We start from the raw sequence: 19,840 nt of genomic DNA on the forward strand, positions 1-19,840 counted from the left end.
CGTCCGTAAGCACCGCTGGTATTGAGAGTTGCAGTGGCGGTAAATTATGCTCTACACTCCCTTTTTGGAGCCTAACGCAGCCCTTCTGTGAACTCTAAATACCAGCGGTATTTAAAAGGTCCGGGGGAAAAAAGCCAGCGTTAGCTACGCGGGTCGCTACCGACAAAACTCTAAATCTAGCCGATAGTTATTTAACTGTGTGTATATAAAGCCAGGAAGCCTCATCCCATGCAGTCTGGGTGAGTGGTATAGTATTGTAATTTTGGAATTTCTCTTTGGTATATTAGAATTGTATTGGCTAATTTTATAGCATTAGGATATATTGGGAAAGCAATTTTTTGCAGCATTAAGCGTTATGTTTGAAATATGTGAAATAATATGTAGCCAGGAAACCTCATCCCATGCAGTCTGGATGAGAGGTTGGAAATGTTATTTTGATATATTAAAAATTGCATTATTCAGCTTAGTTTGGCTAATTTCATAGAGTTAGGACCAGTCTTTTATGGGATGCCTTGTAAGTGGTGACTGGCTGAGCAGAATATGGCCATATTGTGTGACTAAGATCCCATCTTTATTTAAAAAATGTTGAAATATTAAGAAGGCAATTTTTTGCAGTACAAAGACAAAAAGGAAAAAAAGTTTAAATATGTGAAATAATATGTGGTCTCATGTGTTTGGAGGTGCGCCAATTCCTGTGTCTAAATTATAAGAACTGAGATAATGGGGCAGTTTGCAGAGACTTAGATACAAGGTAATCACAGGGGTAAAAAGTTTATTAATATAACTGTGCTGTTTATGTAAAACCAGTGAATGGGTAATAAAGGGATTATCTATATTTTTTAAACATTAAGCATTTTCAAGTAGACTGTCCCTTTAATACACTTTTTACCTCTGTGATAACCTTGTGTCTAAACATCTGCAAACTGCCCCCTTATCTCAATTCTTTTGACAGACTTGCATTTTAGCCAATCAGTGCTAACACCACTGGAGTGAGCACAATGTTATCTATACGACACACATGAACTAGCGCTGTCTAACTGTGAAAAACTGTCAAAATGAACTGGGATAAGAGGCAGCCTTCAAGGGCTTAGCATTCAGCTTATGAGTCTACCTAGGTTCAGCTTTCATCAAAGAATTCCAAGAGAACAAAGCAACTTTGACAATAAAAGTAAATTGGAAAGTTGTTTAACCCTTTAAGGTCACAGCTTTCAGTTTGCTCAATTGTTTTATGACGGAAAAATTCTGTCATATGTCCTTAAGAGGTTAAAATTTCCCTATCTCATGCACTGTCCTCTATATATAGATGCTGCCATTTTGCAACCTTGGTTTCTGAAGGAGTTTCTGCACATATACAAACACGTCTGCACTAAAATGCAGTGACAGCTAGATTTCAATATGACCGTACCAATGACTAAAGGGGGGCAGGTAACAACCTCAATATGATGCCTATAAAATGTATTTAGTTTTTAATGTCCCTTTAAGCTGCTGTTGTCTACAGTAAGTTGCTTTGACACTCATGAGTTGCATTCACAAAGTGGTTTGAGAATTTTATCCAGTGGAAAAAAAAACATTTTATTGTTTTAATTTGATATATAAAAATCTTTATACCATAAAAAACACTTTGGAGTAAAAATGTAGGACATGCAAAAAACAAACACTCATATTGGTAAATAATAATAATAATAATAATAAGATACTCGTGCTCATACCCAGCCTCCAATAACCAATCTCTTATGTTTACTTACACATATAATGCTTATCCCAACTAAAATCATTCCAATAAATGCACATAGCCACCTGAGGAGACAAAAAGGAATTATTTTAGGAATAGAATAAAACAAATAATCATTAGCAGGAAGGGCCTAATAGCCAATAAGATTTGGGAGGAAGTACACAACTGATACAACTGTATTAGTTTAAACTTAAAGGGATAGGAAACTCCATTATACAGATAGAGCATACGATTTTATACAATGTTCCAATTTACTTCTATTATCAATGTTGTTTTATTCTCTTGGTAACCTTTATTGAAGCAGCAGCAATACACTACAGGAAGCTAGCTGAACACATTATTAAGCCAATTATCAGAGGTATATATCTGTGCAGCCCCCAATCAGCAGCTAGCTCCCAGCTCCTGTTACTACCTAGGTATTATTTTCAACAAAGGATACCAAGAGAACGAAACAGAATAGATAATAGGAGTAAATTGGGAAGTTGCTTAAAAATGTATGTTCTATCTGAATCATGAAATATTTATTTTGGGTTTCATTTTCTTTTAATCAGCTTTCCCTTTTTTGGCATAATAAATGTTATTTCTAGATGCTGTTCTTGCATATGATTGTCAGAGTTTTTTGAGTACATTGTCACTTTATGATATCAGAGCACAGAAGACAAATGATACGTCCAGTTACTTCCTTTAATGTAAGCTGATCCCAAATAATGTGATATAACTCTGTACATAGTGCAGAATTATATAACATTAGCTTACCGCCATGTTTCTAAAGCAAAGGGTTAAATAGATATTTTGCAACAGAAACAGAACGCCACTCCTGGCTCTACTGAGCAGGTCTGTTTTCTTCTTCTAAGCGCATCACAGGCACGCTGTCTAATCACAGCTGGCCCAATCGCGCTATTAAACTCAATGTAGCTCGCTCCCGCTCTGGTCTGGTAGCGGGAGCGAGCTACATTGAGTTTAATAGCGCGATCGGGCCAGCTGTGACTAGACAGCGTGCCTGTGATTAGCCTATTAGCTAACACCCGCCATTAACGGTGTAACACAATACACGATCTCCACTTATTAGTGGGTATTTAACTTAACTATTTAGTTACATCTAAAATCTATTTCATCTATAGTACCACTAGTGATAAACACTACAACTACTATCTTGTATGTCACACATTATCATACTGTGATTACTTCATAACGGAATCTGTATACACACTACGTTAGGTACCTAAGTGTGTTTTTTAATTTATTTATCCAAATTTTATTTTTCCCCAATAAAAGTTATGTTTTAAATAGTATCTCTGCTACCTCCCAGTTTTTCACTCTCTAACGCAATAGTTAGTGATAAGTTATCCCCAACATTTATTTATAATTTTTTTGTGACCCTGGAGTGCTATAAATGTATTCTTTCTTTCCAATTGTGTTAATGTAATCAATACATAGCACCCATACCCTGTCCTATTCAGTGGCTATATTAAGGATAAAGGGTCCATTTAATTAAAGGAGAGCCACTGGTGTTTTCTATTGTACGATACAAGTAATTTCTGTTGTGTTTCTATAATATAAAATATCAATCAAGTCTAAATGTTTTTTTGTTTTTAAAAAAAGTAACATCCTTTTTCTGCAACTATTTATTAATAGCCAAGCTCCACCCACTATTAGCCTTATGTAGAAGAGCCAATTCAGGCTTCAATTTGCAGACAACAAAACTAGTCATGGTCATAATGTTAGCATAAAGCACTTTATTTTGCAGTTGTTATCACTTGAAGCCAATAAGGGAAATATACAGTATGGAACAAACTTGAGATGTCTGCTGTGTAAATTAGAAATCCACAATTTTCAGAGCTAAATTACATGAAAAGGGGGTAAAATAAACAACGAAAATATTTATGCAAGGTTGTTTTACTACTCATAACTAAACCTTTTATTTAATTTAAAGTGTTTGCTGTTACTTTTTTTTAGCATAATGTGCATAATTTTTAATGTGTATCATTTTACAATATGTACTAAATTGATTGAAAACCTTGGGGAGTATATTTATCTTATCTCCCTTAATTATTGCCAATTAGCACAAGCAGTAAATGAGTTTGTGCACTTCCTTAAGCAGTCACTGTGTAGTATGTATTCAATTCATGCAGTTTGAAGCATATTGCTGCATACTTAAATTACAGAATTTGAGCTCCCTTACACAGTCAGAATAAAGAGTACAAACAGTTGTTGCGTACCCTCAATGGGTTATAATTACACCTTAAGGAACAAATATGTATCATTTAGGTGTGGCCAAAAGGTTGAGGGAGATGGTTGAAGGCTGATGGTGGTTGAAGGCTACCAAACCCTGCAAGTCCATATTATTGTGTACCTGGTCGTTATTATTTCTCAAGATGGTAAACAGTTATTTTATACTTAGGCTAAATTAATTCAACATACATATTGCACAGCAAAATAGTTAATTTTCAATGGTTGTTAGTTATATGCAAGAGGTTAGAAAAAAAATACCTAACAACCCATATGTTCACCGATGCTGTGTTGCTGGCTCTAAACAGCACACAAGCACTTAATTAATTTGACAGTCAAGTCCAAAATAAACTTTCATGATTCAAATAGGGCATGCAATTTTAAACAACTTTCCAATTTACTTTTATCACCAATTTTGCCTTGTTCTCTTGGTATTCTTAGTTGAAAGATAAAACCTAGGTAGGCTCATATGCTAATTTCTTAGACCTTGAAGGCCGCCTCTAATCTGAATGCATTTTGACAATTTTCCACCACTAGAGGGTGTTAGTTCATGTGTGTCATATAGATAACATTGAGCTCATGCACGTAAAGTTACCTAGGAGTCAGCACTAATTGGCTAAAATGCACGTCTGTTAAAAGAACTGAAGTAAAGGGGCAGTTTGCAGAGGCATGTATACAAGGTAATTACAGAGGTAAAACGTGTATTATTATAACTGTGTTGGTTATGCAAAACTGGGGAATGGGTAATAAAGGCATTATCTATATTTTTAACCAATAAAAATTCTGGTGTTGACTGTCCCTTTAACATTTTAATGTTTATATTTAGAGCATCAAGATTATAACTTTTACACATAAAGCAAATGTCATTTTAAACTATATAATATAAACAAAAGCTGTATAAGAACTAGTTTAAAAAAATTAAATTAAATTGTAACCTTTTCCCAGTCACAAACATGGACATTGTGTAACATGCCATTTGTTAGAAAGTTCCTGGACATTGTGTAGCACAGCACCATATTGGTTGAAAGTTCTTAGACATTGTGTAACACAGCGCCATTAATCACCATAATGTGTTCTAGGGAAAAAGACTAATTTGCATATATTTTGCATAGGGTGACAATTCAAATGTATGGTTGTGAGTTGTATCGTTTATGCCTCCCCTGAATCCCCTTTCCTTTTGTTAGAGTTATATTTTATTATTGTGTTGTTGTATATATGTTTTCTCTATGTTTGTTTCATGTGGAGTGTGTCACCATAAGTTAAATGGTGTGTTGTTAGAGTCTAGGCCTTAGTGAAATAAAACATTATGAGTAGCACATTTTGGAACAGTTGGTCTTGCTTGGGTCTTTAAGGAGCGACAGCAGCAACTGTAAGTTTATCAGATATTGTCATTTGAAGCTAGCCAGATACTTACATACTTATCTTTCTGAGCAAGATCATGGTAGGCGATTGTGTATTTAATAAATTTTAATATAGAAAAAATAACTCATTGTGTAGTTCATTAACAAATCTAGACAGGCCCAGAGGCTTGTTTTCCCACAGAAAACCTCTGAATTACATTGTTTCCAATGCAGCAAAGGGTTCTGGGTAAGATATGCAAATTAAGTACACAATGACACACCTTTTTACTTCACTCTGCTTTTCAGCAGGTTCCCTTTACGCCAAAGTATCGCTGTTCACACAGCTTATAAACTTATCTAGGGTTAGTGCAGTGATTCATAACCATCCCAGGACAGACTGTTTTGTGGTTCTTGCCACTCATCAGCTGGGAGAAGGTTAGAATCACTACTGGGTGAAGTTGATTACAGGCAGAATACAACAACATTTTAAATTAGGGGGAGATAAAAGGTGAGTTTAAAATCCTCCACTACGCACAAAATATAGAAAAGATAACTCCCAGCTGATGAGTGGCAAGAACCACGAAACAGTCTGTCCTGGGATGGTTATGAATCACTGCACTAACCCTAGCTAAGTTTATAAGCTGTGAACAGCGATACTTTGGCGCAAAGGGAACCTGCTGAAAAGCAGACTGAAGTAAAAAGGTGTGTCATTGTGTACTTAATTTGCATATCTTACCCAGAATCCTTTGCTGCATTGGAAACAATGTAATTCAGAGGTTTTCTGTGGGAAAACAAGCCTCTGGGCCTGTCTAGATGTGTTAATGAACTACACAATGAGTTATTTTTTCTATATTTTGTGCGTAGTGGAGGATTTTAAACTCACCTTTTATCTCCCCCTAATTTAAAATGTTGTTGTATTCTGCCTGGAATCAACTTCACCCAGCAGTGATTCTAATCTTCTCCCAGCTGATGAGTGGCAAGAACCACAAAACAGTCTGTCCTGGGATGGTTATGAATCATTGCACTAACCCTAGCTAAGTTTATAAGCTGTGTGAACAGCGATACTTTGGCGTAATTCAGAGGTTTTCTGTGGGAAAACAAGCCTCTGGGCCTGTCGATATTTGTTAATGAACTACACAATTAGTTATTTTTTCTATATTTTGTGCGTAGTTGAGGATTTTAAACTCACCTTTTATCTTCCCCTAATTTAAAATGTTGTTGTATAAATTTTAATGGAACAGCATTTTTAATATGCTGTGTTGAGTACAAATTTGCCATCATGAGGTATAAAGGGCTGATCACTGGGGAAATACCGTTAATAGAACACATTTTCACTATTTTTAAGGGTACATTATGGTACCATAGCATTGAAGTCCATTTTAGTCACTAAAGGTACATATTTGCCTTTGAAAGATACAATCTGCAAGGGTACCAATATGATCCCATGTTAAAGGGTACAGCAGGTGTACCTTTGAGGGTACTGCCCCAGTGAAAAGCTGTTGTACCCCTAAAGGTACCATTTTTGCACATTTTTTTCTGAGAGTGTAAGATCATGGAACAAGCCCAGTTTTGAGAGGTATTTAACAACAAAAGCAAGCACAATACATAATGAATATATCACAATGTTGTTTTATGTTCATTCATAAAATAAATGAATGTATGGGAGGTTACATTTAATGTCCCTTAGAAGCAGACCTTGCCTTATGCCCTTATGACATACACACATTTCTCTCACTATAAATTGAGAAATATCTATTGTATCTAATGACGCACGATAAGGAAAAATGATATTAAATGTGCACACAAGTATTATACAATTCCAATAAGAGAATTAGCATCTTTAGTGTGTTGGCCGTTACCATTTTGAAAAGTAAACTCACTGAAATGTGCAGCGTACAGAATGTTTAATTTTCCACCCTGATTTAATCTGAAAGAGGAAGTAATAAGTCAGGAATCCTACCTTCCCATTTTATGAGCAAGCACACCGAAGATATTGGTTCCTAAGAGATAAGAAATGCTGGCTGGTAAAAATGCAACACCTGTAAAAGAAGAGCAAGTTCTCTTATCAGTGCAAGTGTCAATATAAATGAAATATTAATGAAAAGATTTACAGCACCAGCTTAATATCCGGTCGCTCTGTAATCTGAGGTACAATCCAAAAGAACCTTTATGAGATAATTAACACATGACAATAAAAATCCAGGGCAAGATTTATGGCAACAAAAAAGAATAAGAGTTGTGTATACACAGGTATAAAGCAAGTTTTTATTTCATGTCCTAAATACAGAGCCTTTTTTAGTTCTTAAAGGGATGTTATGCACTGGAACAAGGATAAAATGTAAACATTTTCTAATGCACGATTATAGAAGCAAGGAAGAAAATACATGTTTAATGTCCCTTTAACAAATATAGGATTTACAGAGTTCCAGTTTGCTTAAAATGTATTTGGTCCAGAATTCTGAAACAAATTTTGAAGACTGAGAAAAATGGATATATCTCCTGATGTAATCTTAAATGAGATGGTTTTGTGAGCTGATTAACCTTTTGGTCACTATTGGTTTGAGATTACTGACTTACTGAACGAAAGTGAAGAACAGATCTACCTTAAAGGGACACTAAACCCACCATTTTCTTTCATGATTCAGATAGAGCAACAATTTTAAGCAACTTTCTAATTTACTCATATTATCAATGTTTCTTTGTTCTCTTGCTATCTCTATTTGAAAAATCAGGAATCTAAACTAAGAAGCCGGCCCGTTTTTGGTTCAGCACATCGGTAGTGCTTGCTGATTGGTGGCTAAATGTACCCACCAATAAGAAACCACTATCCGGGGTGCTGAACCAAAAATGAGCCAGCTCCTTAGCTTAGATTCCTGCTTTTTCAAATAAAGATAGCAAGAGAACAAAGAAACAATAATTGGAGTAAATTACCAGCTATCTCCTAGTAGTGTAGAATATGTATTTTCAACAAAAGATACCAAAGGAATAAAGCACATTTGAAAATAAAAGTGAATTTAAAAGTGTGTTAAAGGGACAGTTTACTAAAAAATGTGTCTCCCCCATTTAATGTGTTGCCAATGATCCAGTTTACCTGTTGGAGTGTATTAAATTGTTCACAGGTATTTCCTTTACCCTTATATTGGCATTTGAAATAGTTGATTTAGCCAGTGATATCCCCACCCATTCTAAAAGTTTCTGACCTTAGGTCCAAGCTATAGATAAGCTTATTTATGGACAGATATAAGATAAAGAAGCAGGTATATGTACATAATGTGATAAAGTAATGAGATCTGATTATACCTACAAGCTCAACCCATTTTATTAGGTTGTGGCTTCAAAACACAAAATCAGCTAATTCATATACACAAATAAGCCTTAAAAAGTTAATTCTCATACATTTTATACCCTGCAGTTTGTAAAAAAAAATAATTGCAAACACATTAAGGGAAAACATTTTTTGAAGTATACTGTCTCTTTAACATTATATGCTCTATCTGCAGCATGCAAGTTTAATTTTAAATTTCCTATGCCTTTAATGCAAAATTTTATATTTTTATTTGTTAGAGCATACATTTTTTACTGATCCTTCAAAGAGGTAAAACACACAGGTAAAGTCTCATGATTGAGCCACAAATAATGCAGCTCATATGTCACTGCAGTTCTCTCAGCTTCCAAGGTGAATTTTACAAATACTTTACCTACTTTATATAGGGTTGGTATTGGTAATGCAAAAATGGCACCCTTTAGCATGAGACCAACATTTTTGCTTGAATATTTCAGACAGGGCATTCATTTAAAAAATAAAACACATTACTTCCTTCTTATGGAATCCTTTCTTGAAGAAAATACCTAGGTAGGCCGTATCCCTGTGTCTGGAAAACTATATGGAAGCAGTTTTATAAGAATGCTTTTGAGCAGTAGTGTTTGCACAATATAAAACATTGTTAAAAGCTTTCCTGGGCTTTACCTTCATGCTTTTCAGCAAAGGACACCAATAGAACAGAGTAAACTTGGTAAAGTAAACTTGAAAAAAGTGTTTCTAATTGTATACTCTTTCTGAAACATAAAAGATAAAATATGGGATTCACGCCCCTTTAACATATAAACATGTAATTTATTTTACATAACACCATCCCTTTATTCTTGCTGACAAAGTTTATAATTTCTATATTTTTCCATCCTTGTAAGCAAAAGACTAAGATCATAATAATCTAGTTTTATGCCATAAACCCCTAGAAAAGCTTCTTGAATAATATGTACCTTGCCTATTAGGGTCAGATATAAATTAGCACATTAACTGATCTAAGCAAGTGTGTAGCACATAGCAAACTTAAAGCACCACTACATATAGTAAAAATGTATATTTGACTAATACACAATAAAATGATTATGCAATATAACGTATTTTGAAATGATCAGTAGAATATTTTCTGGAAAATCTCAAAGTTAATCCAATTTTCCCCTCCCCCTGTATCATATGATATCGGCCAATCACAAAATACATATATGTATTTACTGTGCAATTTTGCACATGCTCAGGAGGAGCTGGAGCTTCATAAAGTGTACATATAAAAAGAATGTGCACATTTAAATAATGGAAGTATAATGGAAAGTATATTTAAAATTGCAAGTTTTATCTAAATCATGAAACTTTCATCTCTAAAGAAGGGCTATCACTAGTATATGCTTATGGTATCTTTTACCTAGTTGCCATTTTCGAGAGCACATTGTTTCCATCATCCATATTGGCAAAGCTGGTTCCAGCATAGCTATGGCCATATTAGCAAAACAAATAGAACCTAAAAGCAAAAGAAAAGGCACAATTTCACTATTCACTTATGTTGGGTAGATACATAATCAAACAAACAATGTTACATAGTAATTTCCTATGAGCGATTTAACCATTTGGCAGCCAACATTTTGCATAGATTTGTAAATTTCAGAAAGGAGATTTAGTTCAGTTTAGAGACTATCAATGTCTTTTTTGGAGGTTTGAATAAAAAGCACAGAGCAGAATCATATCTAAACATAATTTGTATTTGAACATATCTCCAAACAAGAAAAGTATTTAAGAATTTCCATATGACTGATATAGGCACATGTTTTACACTGTCATAGCTTTCTAGGTTTAACACAATTACTAAACAGTTTAGCAACTATATATATATATATATATATATATATATATATATATATATATATATATATATATATATATATATATACATATATATATATACAGAATCAGTTTCATTTAGAACAAACCTGCTGCAATAATGATGTAAGGGTCTTTCAGGAGAGTAAATATTGATGTCCCTGTCTGGCTCTGCAAAACAGAGAGATGGTCAATAGAAAATGTTGTTCTTGACAACTGCACAGAATGATTATGATAGGTTGGATATCAGAGCACTGTAAAGATAGCTCACAAAGCGTATACTTACTTCTGGCTGTGCCCTAGATGGCTGCAAAACAAATAGCTGTAGAGCTAGGAGGGAGGAAAACAGGATATTATTGTCTTTGGGCACAAACATATATAGTATGATTATAATCTAATAACATAATCTGTAAATATCAAACCAAATAAATAATCTATTTAAAAATACTGATCATAATCTAAATAGTATCCAGTAACAGTCTTTCTTCATGCTAGATGACAACGAGCAAGCTGTTGATTAAAGAAACCTTCTGCTCAAACATTTTATATCATACACTTGAAAGAGTTGCATTGACACATGTTGAATATATATATATAAAAAAATTTTGGGTGGGTTTAATCCCCTGTGCATGGACTAAGGATTGGGCGTGATAAGTATGACATACTGTGTATATATATATATATATATATATATATATATATATATATATATATATATATATATATATATATATATATATATACACACACTTTTACACTTACCTCCATCAAAGAGAACCAGCACTGCCAGGACCAAAAATGGGGCCGTCTTTCCAACAAACTCATAGAGGATGCTACCAAATGGTGGTCCAACTAAATGAAGGAGAGGGATGAAATATTATTAATCATTATATAATAATAATAAATAAAACACTGAATATATGTGAGTTGATCTTGCCAGTAAATTGATCTTTTTGCAATGCTGTCAGAAGTCTGAGACGGCAAGAGTAAGCTTAAAGGCACATTAAACTTGTAGCTTATATATCAGCATTTAAGCACTGAATTTCAAGCAAACTGCTTTTAATGTAACACTTTTGGAATGTTTATCCATGGGAACATCCAATATAGCAGATTTGTCTGGCTCTTTTCTTTCATGATTCAGATAGAGCATGCAATTTTAAACAACTTTCTATTTTACCTCTATTATCATTTTTCTTCATTCTTTTGGTATTTTTTGTTGAAAAGCAGGGACTTAAGCTTAGGAACCAGACCATTTCTGGAGTCCTATATGGCAGCAGTTTTCACATTATTTATAAATGATCTGCCATATTCTCAACTGTAAACATGTATGCAGACGACACAGTAATCTATGCAAGCAAATCCGATCTGCCGCAGCTTGAGGTAGTGCTCCAAGATCGGTTCACAGAGGTAAAAAAGTGGATCTCAAAAAACAAACTCTTCCTAAACACTGACAAAACTGTCACAATGATCTGTGGAACGGTACCTAAATTACACAAACTACAAAATTCCCATCTGCCCTTGGATGTCAGCCATGAACTCATTGTGGCACGAGGATTGCTCAAAACTGTAGGTGACAAATAGTTACCTAATGTCTTATTACGGTGATATGAACACCTAATCCCTTCGGACACACAGTTTCTGAGCTTATCATCTGCCACAGGAAGTTTAAAATGTCTTTTGATTATATCACATATGGACTGATAGTCAGAGCTGAAATCAGTTACAAAAGTAACTTGATCAGATTTTTTAATCTGTTGTTTTCCCTTTTCCTTTAACATTGAATTACAATCAATTTTTTCAACTTCTCGAACAGCCCTGTTAACTACTTTCTTGGGGTATCCCCTGTTGTCTAAACGATCAAGTAAATCTCTCTGATGTTTCATAAATGTTTCATGAGTGGAACAATTCCTCTTGGCTCTAATTAGTTGGCCCTTGGCTATGGAGTATGTAACATTTTTGGGATGACAACTCTTTGCATGCAATACAGAATTTCCTGATATAGGTTTCCTATATATACTACTCTCAATTTTACCTTCCTCTGTTCCCTGCAGGGAAATATCAAGAAAATGAATGGTTGTCTCATGAACCTCTGAAGTAAATTTTAAATTACAATTATTGTAATTGATATACTTGAGAAATCTGTCCTTGTCCTCCTTAGTCCCTGTCCAGATGAAGAGAAGGTCGTCTATGAAGCGACCATAGTATGAAATGTTGTGCCTGAAGGGGTTCAAATCTCCATAGATGTGGGACAGCTCCCACCAACCCATATATAGGTTGGCGTAAGAGGGGGCAAACTTTGTCCCCATTGCTGTCCCACATCTCTGGAGATAAAAATCTCCTCCATACTCAAAGTAATTATGACACAGGAGAAAACCCGTGACCTCAATAACATACTTTTTGAAGTTGTCACTCTCATGGGGTATAGACGAGTATAAAGCAGTCACGTCTACTGTCATCCAGCTCATGGTAGGATCCCATTTTAAATTGTTCATCACTCTAAGAACATGTTTTGTGTCTTGTAAATAACTCAGTAAAGCCTGAACCAAAGGACACAGTATGGCATCAAGCCATTCCGATACATGTTCAAAAAGAGATCCAATTCCACTAACAATTGGAAGACCAGTCACCTGAGACAGGGACTTATGCAGCTTCGGGAGATGGTGGAAAGCAGGAGTTACAGGGAATTCAACGTATAAATAATCCATGGTGTCTTTGTCAAGGAAACCCTGCTCCAAACCATCATCTAGAAGATGCATAAGTTCAACCTGAAAACGTTTAGTGGGATTAGAGGGGAGAACAGAGTATTGGGTAGAGTCAGTGAGTTGGCGTAAAGCTTCCATATTGCAATCATGTTTATCCAAAACCACAACAGAGCCCCCCTTGTCAGCAGTATGGATCACAATCTGATCATTGTTCTGTAAGTCTTTTAGGGTTTGTCTTTCCAATCTTGAAAGATTGTCAGGGGACCTACTGTTTTTATTAAAGGCAAGATCCTTTAAATCCTTACCACCCTATTATAGAATTTTTCAATAAGGGGGCCCCTGCTGTGGATTGGATAAAAAGTGGAAGCTTTTTTAAAACCCACAAATTTGTCAACATGTTTCACATCCATGTCAGTAAAACAATCTTTGGCCATGGTATCAAGTGATATTACATCACATGTTTCTGTGAAAGACAGGTCAGTGTTTAAATTTATATTAGTTATAGTAGAACCAGAATCTTTTTGGGAGGTAGATGGAAGGTCCCTATTACAATCTGAAAAATGTTTTTTCAAAGTGATGTTGCGAACAAAACGGTTCACATCCAACATACACATAAATATATATGTATATAAGCATATACTGTACATATATATTTAATGGGAACACACAGTTCCCCTAGTCTGCAATGAAAAGGCACTTTTTAGTGACTTTTTTTCTAACACCCCACTCCTGCCAACTTTTCCCCAAAATACTGCCTAGAGCAGTTATTTTATTAACAATTAAAGATGCTGCTATCTTTCGGCTAGATTACGAGTTGTGCGTTATGAAGGAGTGCGGTGCTAACTTGCAGTTTATTCTCACCGCTCACTTACCTGCAGCGCTGGTATAACGGGTTTTTATCAACCCGGCATAAACTGGCAAGAAGTGAGCGTAGAGCAAAATTGCGCTCCACACTGCACTCCAATACCAGCGCTGCTTAAGTGAGCGGTGAGCTGGTTGTACATGCTCGTACATGATTTCCCCATAGACATAAATGGGGAGAGCCGGCTGAGAAAAAGTCTAACACCTGCAAAAAAGCAGGGTAAAACTCAGTAATGCAGCCCCATTGATTCCTATGGGGAAACACATTTTATGTTTACACCTAACACCCTAACATGAACCCTGAGTCTAAACACCCCTAATCTTACACTTATTAACCTCTGCCGCCCCTGACATCGCCAACACCTACATTATACTTATTATGAACCCTAATCTGCTGCCCCCAACATCGCCAACACCTACATTATATTTATTAACCCCTAATCTCCGGCCCCCAATGTCGCCACAACCTACCTACACTTATTAACCCCTAATCTGCCGCCCCCAACATCACCGCCACTATATTAAATGCATTAACCCCTAGATCTAAGTCTAACCCTATCCCTAACACCCTCTAACTTAAATGTAATTTAAATAAATCTAAATAAAATTCCTATCATTACCTAAATTATTCCTATTTAAAACTAAATACTTACCTATAAAATAAACCCTAAGCTAGCTACAATATAACTAATAGTTACATTGTATCTAGCTTAGGGTTTATTTTTATTTTACAAGCAAGTTTGTTTTTATTTTAACTAGGTAGAATAGTTACTAAATAGTTATTAACTATTTACTAACTACCTAGCTAAAATAAATACAAATTGACCTGTAAAACAAAACCTAACCTATGTTACAATAACACCTAACACTACACTGCAATTAAATAAATTCCCTACATTAAATACAATTAAATAAATTAAATAAAATGAGCTAAATTACAAAAAACAAACAAACACTAAATTACAGAAAATAAAAAACAAATGACAAGATCTTTAAACTAATTACACATAATCTAATAGCCCTATCAAAATAAAAAAAGCCCTCCCAAAATAAAAAAAAACCCTAGCCTAAACTAAACTACCAATAGCCCTTAAAAGGGCCTTTTCTGGGACATTGCCCCAAAGAAATCAGCTCTTTTACCTGTAAAAAAAATACAAACAACCCCCCCCCAACAGTAAAACCCACCACCCACACAACCAACCCCCCAAATAAAAGCCTAACTAAAAAAACCTAAGCTCCCCATTGCCCTGAAAAGGGCATTTGGATGGGCATTGCCCTTAAAAGGGCATTTAGCTCTATTGCTGCCCAAAGCCCTAACGTAAAAATAAAACCCACCCAATACACCCTTAAAAAATCCTAACACTAACCCTCGAAGATTCACTTACCGGGAGAAGTCTTGATCCAAGCGACAAGATGTCCTTAACGAAGCCAGCAGAAGTGGTCCTCCAGATGGGCAGAAGTGGTCCTCCAGACGGGCAGAAATCTTCATCCAGATGGCATCTTCTATCTTCATCCATCCAGCGAGGAGCGGCAAAATCTTCAAGACATCCGGCGCGGAGCATCCTCTTCCAACGACGTCTTCTTGATGAATGAAGGTACCTTTAAATGACGTCATCCAAGATGGCGTCCCTTAGATTCTGATTGGCTGATAGAATTCTATCAGCCAATCGGAATTTAGGTTGAAAAAATCCTATTGGCTGATGCAATCAGCCAATAGGATTTAACTTCAATCCTATTGGCTGATCAAATCAGCCAATAGAATGCAAGCTCAATCCTATTGGCTGATTGCATCAGCCAATAGGATTTTTTCAACCTTAATTCCGATTGGCTGATAGAATTCTATCAGCCAATCGGAATCTAAGGGACGCAATCTTGGATGACGTCATTTAAAGGTACATTAATTCATCAAGAAGACGTTGTTGGAAGAGGATGCTCCGCGCCGGATGTCTTGAAGATAGAGCCGCTCCGCGCCGGATGGATGAAGATAGAAGATGCCGTCTGGATGAAGACTTCTGCCCGTCTGGAGGACCACTTCTGCCGGCTTCGTTGAGGACATCTTGCCGCTTGGATGAAGACTTTTCCCAGTAAGTGAATCTTCGGGGGTTAGTGTTAGGATTTTTTAAGGGTGTATTGGGTGGGGTTTTTTTTTTAGGTTAGGGCTTTGGGCAGCAATAGAGCTAAATGCCCTTTTAAGGGCAATGCCCATCAGGGCAATGGAGAGCTTAGGTTTTTTTAGTTAGGATTTTATTTGGGGGGTTGGTTGTGTGGGTGGTGGGTTTTACTGTTGGGGGGGTTGTTTGTATTTTTTTTTACAGGTGAAAGAGCTGATTTCTTTGGGGCATTGCCCCACAAAAGGCCCTTTTAAGGGCTATTGGTAGTTTAGTTTAGGCTAGGGTTTTTTTTTATTTTGGGGGGCTTTTTTTATTTTGATAGGGCTATTAGATTAGGTGTAATTAGTTTAAAGATCTTGTCATTTGTTTTTTATTTTCTGTAATTTAGTGTTTTTTGTAATTTAGCTAATTTTATTTAATTTATTTAATTGTATTTAATGTAGGGTATTTATTTAATTGTAGTGTAGTGTTAGGTGTTATTGTAACATAGGTTAGGTTTTATTTTACAGGTCAATTTGTATTTATTTTAGCTAGGTAGTTATTAAATAGTTAATAGCTATTTAGTAACTATTCTACCTAGTTAAAATAAATACAAACTTGCCTGTAAAATAAAAATAAACCCTAAGCTAGCTACAATGTAACTATTAGTTATATTGTAGCTAGCGTAGGGTTTATTTTATAGGTAAGTATTTAGTTTTAAATAGGAATTATTTAGTTAATGATAGTAATTTTTCTTTATATTTATTTTAATTATATTTAAGCTAGGGGGTGTTAGACTTAGATTTAGGGGTTAATAAATATAATATAGTGGCGGCGACATTGGGGGCGGCAGATTATGGGTTAATAAATGTAGGTAGGTGGGGGGCGATGTTAGGGACAGCAGATTAGGGGTTAATAATATTTAACTAGCGTTTGCGAGGCGGGAGTGTGGCGGTTTCGGGGTTAATATGTTTATTCTAGTGGCAGCGATGTCCAGAAGATTAGGGGTTAAAAATTTTATTATAGTGTTTGCGATGCGGGAGGGCCTCGGTTTAGGGGTTAATAGGTAGTTTATGGGTGTTAGTGTACTTTTTAGCACTTTAGTTATGAGTTTTATACTACAGCTTTGTAGCGTAGAACTCATAACTACTGACTTTAGAATGCATTAGGAATCTTGGCGGTAGAGGCTGTACTGCTCACTTCTTGGCAGTACCCATAGAAAAAAGCCTTTATGAAATTTACGTAAGTTGTTTTGCGTTAAGGCCAAAAAAGTGTGCGGTACACCTATACCTGCAAGACTCGTAATAGCAGCGGGCGTAAAAAAGCAGCGTTAGGACCTGTTAACGCTGCTTTTTTACCTTACCACACAACTCATAATCTAGCCGTTTATTTTTAAATAAAATACACTACACTGTATTTTGGGGGTATTTGGGACATATTTATAAAATTAACCAGAGATCTGATCCGAGCTCACAGTAGCAATAACCATCCACTTGTAATGGCTGGGTAATTATCGCCTGCAAATTTGCCCGTTTGCGGGCGCCCGATAATTTAGCTCTCCACTTGTAATCTTGCTCCAAATTGTTAAAGCTACACTAAGCACATTTCATGTACTTCCTTCTAAATTTCTCCAGAAGGCATTAAGGTACATATTAACCCCCCCCCCCCTTTTTTAAAAGGAAATTTTCGCCAGTATTTTTTCATTTTCTTTAATTTTCTTCGGTGCATTCATTCGGATATTAATTTTGTTAAAACAAAAATGAATTTCTGATTTTTGGCACAGATGTGCATTCATGACGAAACGAATGCACATCTTTCGAAGTGACACCACGTTTTGAAGAAAATCTGCTTCAGCTATACATATTATTTATCGATGTACACTTTTTTGTAATTTAATTAAAATAAGCTTATTCTGTAGATGACAAGTTTCCCAGAACTTACTAACAATTTTTCTTTGTTAATTTAGATTATAATGAACAAAAATATATTTATACTTCTAGAATCTAATAAAACCATCTTGAGTCTATAACACTTTATACTCAATTGCCATAGCTACATTTACTAACTAATGACCATTAACCAACTTATTTTACTAACCTGTTTTTCTTTGTATTTGCAATAAAAACTAATAAATGAAACTAGCAAAAAAAACACACAAAAAAAAAATAAATTAAAACATTCTGAAATTAGGAGAAAATTAGAAATAGAAAAAAATAAAAACACCGTTGTTTAAAAACTAAGTGCCAGATTATGAGTGGTGTGCTAATTGTTTTACGCAAGTTATAGTAAGTATAACGTGGCTGTTTGCGCACGTTGGAAGGATCACTTGTATTACAAGTTGAAAGTAAATGCGAAAACCTGAGCAAAATCACGATTTACCCTAGAATGATTACCGCACCTTGGGAGCTCTGGTTGACTGTTATGCGAGACAAAAAAGTGTTACAAAACACATCAAAACTACATTACAAAGTACAGTTACACTCATAATAACACTATCTAATAAAAAATATTAAAATACTAAATTGCACATAAAAGTTATAAAGGTTTAAAGATATGAAGTCTCAGGCGTTAGAAGTCATGCAAAGGGCATTAAATTAGGGATACATACATTTATACATACATATACATGTCTAAATATATTTATATATTGTATTTATATGTGTATTTCTTCTGTTATGTGTGATCAGTCCACGGGTCATCATTACTTCTGGGATATTATCTGCTCCCCTACAGGAAGTGCAAGAGGATTCACCCAGCAGAGTTGCTATATAGCTCCTCCCCTCTACGTCACCTCCAGTCATTCTCTTGCACCCAAAGACTAGATAGGAGGTGTGAGAGGACTATGGTGATTATACTTAGTTTTTAGAACTTCAATCAAAAGTTTGTTATTTTACAATAGCACCGGAGCGTGTTATTACCTCTCTGGCAGAGTTTGAAGAAGAATCTACCAGAGTTTTTCTTATGATTTTAACCGGAGTAGTTAAGATCATATTGCTGTTTCTCGGCCATCTGAGGGAGGTAAAAACTTCAGATCAGGGGACAGCGGGCAGTTGAATCTGCATTGAGGTATGTAGCAGTTTTTATTTTCTGAATGGAATTGATGAGAAAATCCTGCCATACCGTTATAATGAACATGTATGTATACTCTACACTTTAGTATTCTGGGGATGGTATTTCACCGGAATTACTCTGTAAAAGTACATTAAACCTTTTAATAGGTATTTTTCATGTTAAACGTTTTTGCTGGAATGTAGAATCGTTTGCATTAATGAGGTACTGAGTGAATAAATATTTGGGCATTATTTTTCCACTTGGCAGTTTGCTTGTTTTAATTATGACAGTTTCGTTTCTCTCTCACTGCTGTGTGTGAGAGGGAGGGGCCGTTTTTGGCGCTCTTTGCTACGCATCAAAAATTTCCAGTCAGTTACTCTTGTATTTTCTGCATGATCCGGTTCATCTCTAACAGAACTCAGGGGTCTTCAAACTTCTTTGAAGGGAGGTAGATTCTCTCAGCAGAGCTGTGAGACTTATATAGTGACTGTGATTTAAAACGTTGCTCTGTAATTTTTATGTTTAAAATTTAATTAGTGTTATTTTACTAATGGGAACAAACCTTTGCTAAAAAGTTGTGTTGTTTTTAAAGAGTGATGCTATAACTGTTTTTCAGTTCATTATATTCAACTGTCATTTAATCGTTTAGTGCTTCTTGAGGCACAGTACGTTTTTGTTAA

General features: G+C 35.4%; 1 protein-coding gene across 1 annotated transcript in view; it reads right to left on the reverse strand.

Annotated features, from left to right (window-relative positions):
• The window catches only part of SLC18A2 (solute carrier family 18 member A2), a 168,624-nt gene that overhangs the window by 28,824 nt on the left and 119,960 nt on the right, over positions 1-19,840 (reverse strand). The window contains exons 6-11 of the mRNA XM_053692680.1: positions 11,219-11,308; positions 10,743-10,786; positions 10,567-10,627; positions 10,005-10,100; positions 7,262-7,340; positions 1,746-1,797 (exon numbers count right to left, since the gene is read on the reverse strand). Coding sequence (XP_053548655.1) covers positions 1,746-1,797; positions 7,262-7,340; positions 10,005-10,100; positions 10,567-10,627; positions 10,743-10,786; positions 11,219-11,308 — 422 coding nt within the window. The remainder of the gene's footprint in view (positions 1-1,745; positions 1,798-7,261; positions 7,341-10,004; positions 10,101-10,566; positions 10,628-10,742; positions 10,787-11,218; positions 11,309-19,840) is intronic.

This window comes from Bombina bombina, chromosome 9 (assembly GCF_027579735.1).
Source record: "Bombina bombina isolate aBomBom1 chromosome 9, aBomBom1.pri, whole genome shotgun sequence".
NCBI lineage: Eukaryota > Metazoa > Chordata > Amphibia > Anura > Bombinatoridae > Bombina > Bombina bombina.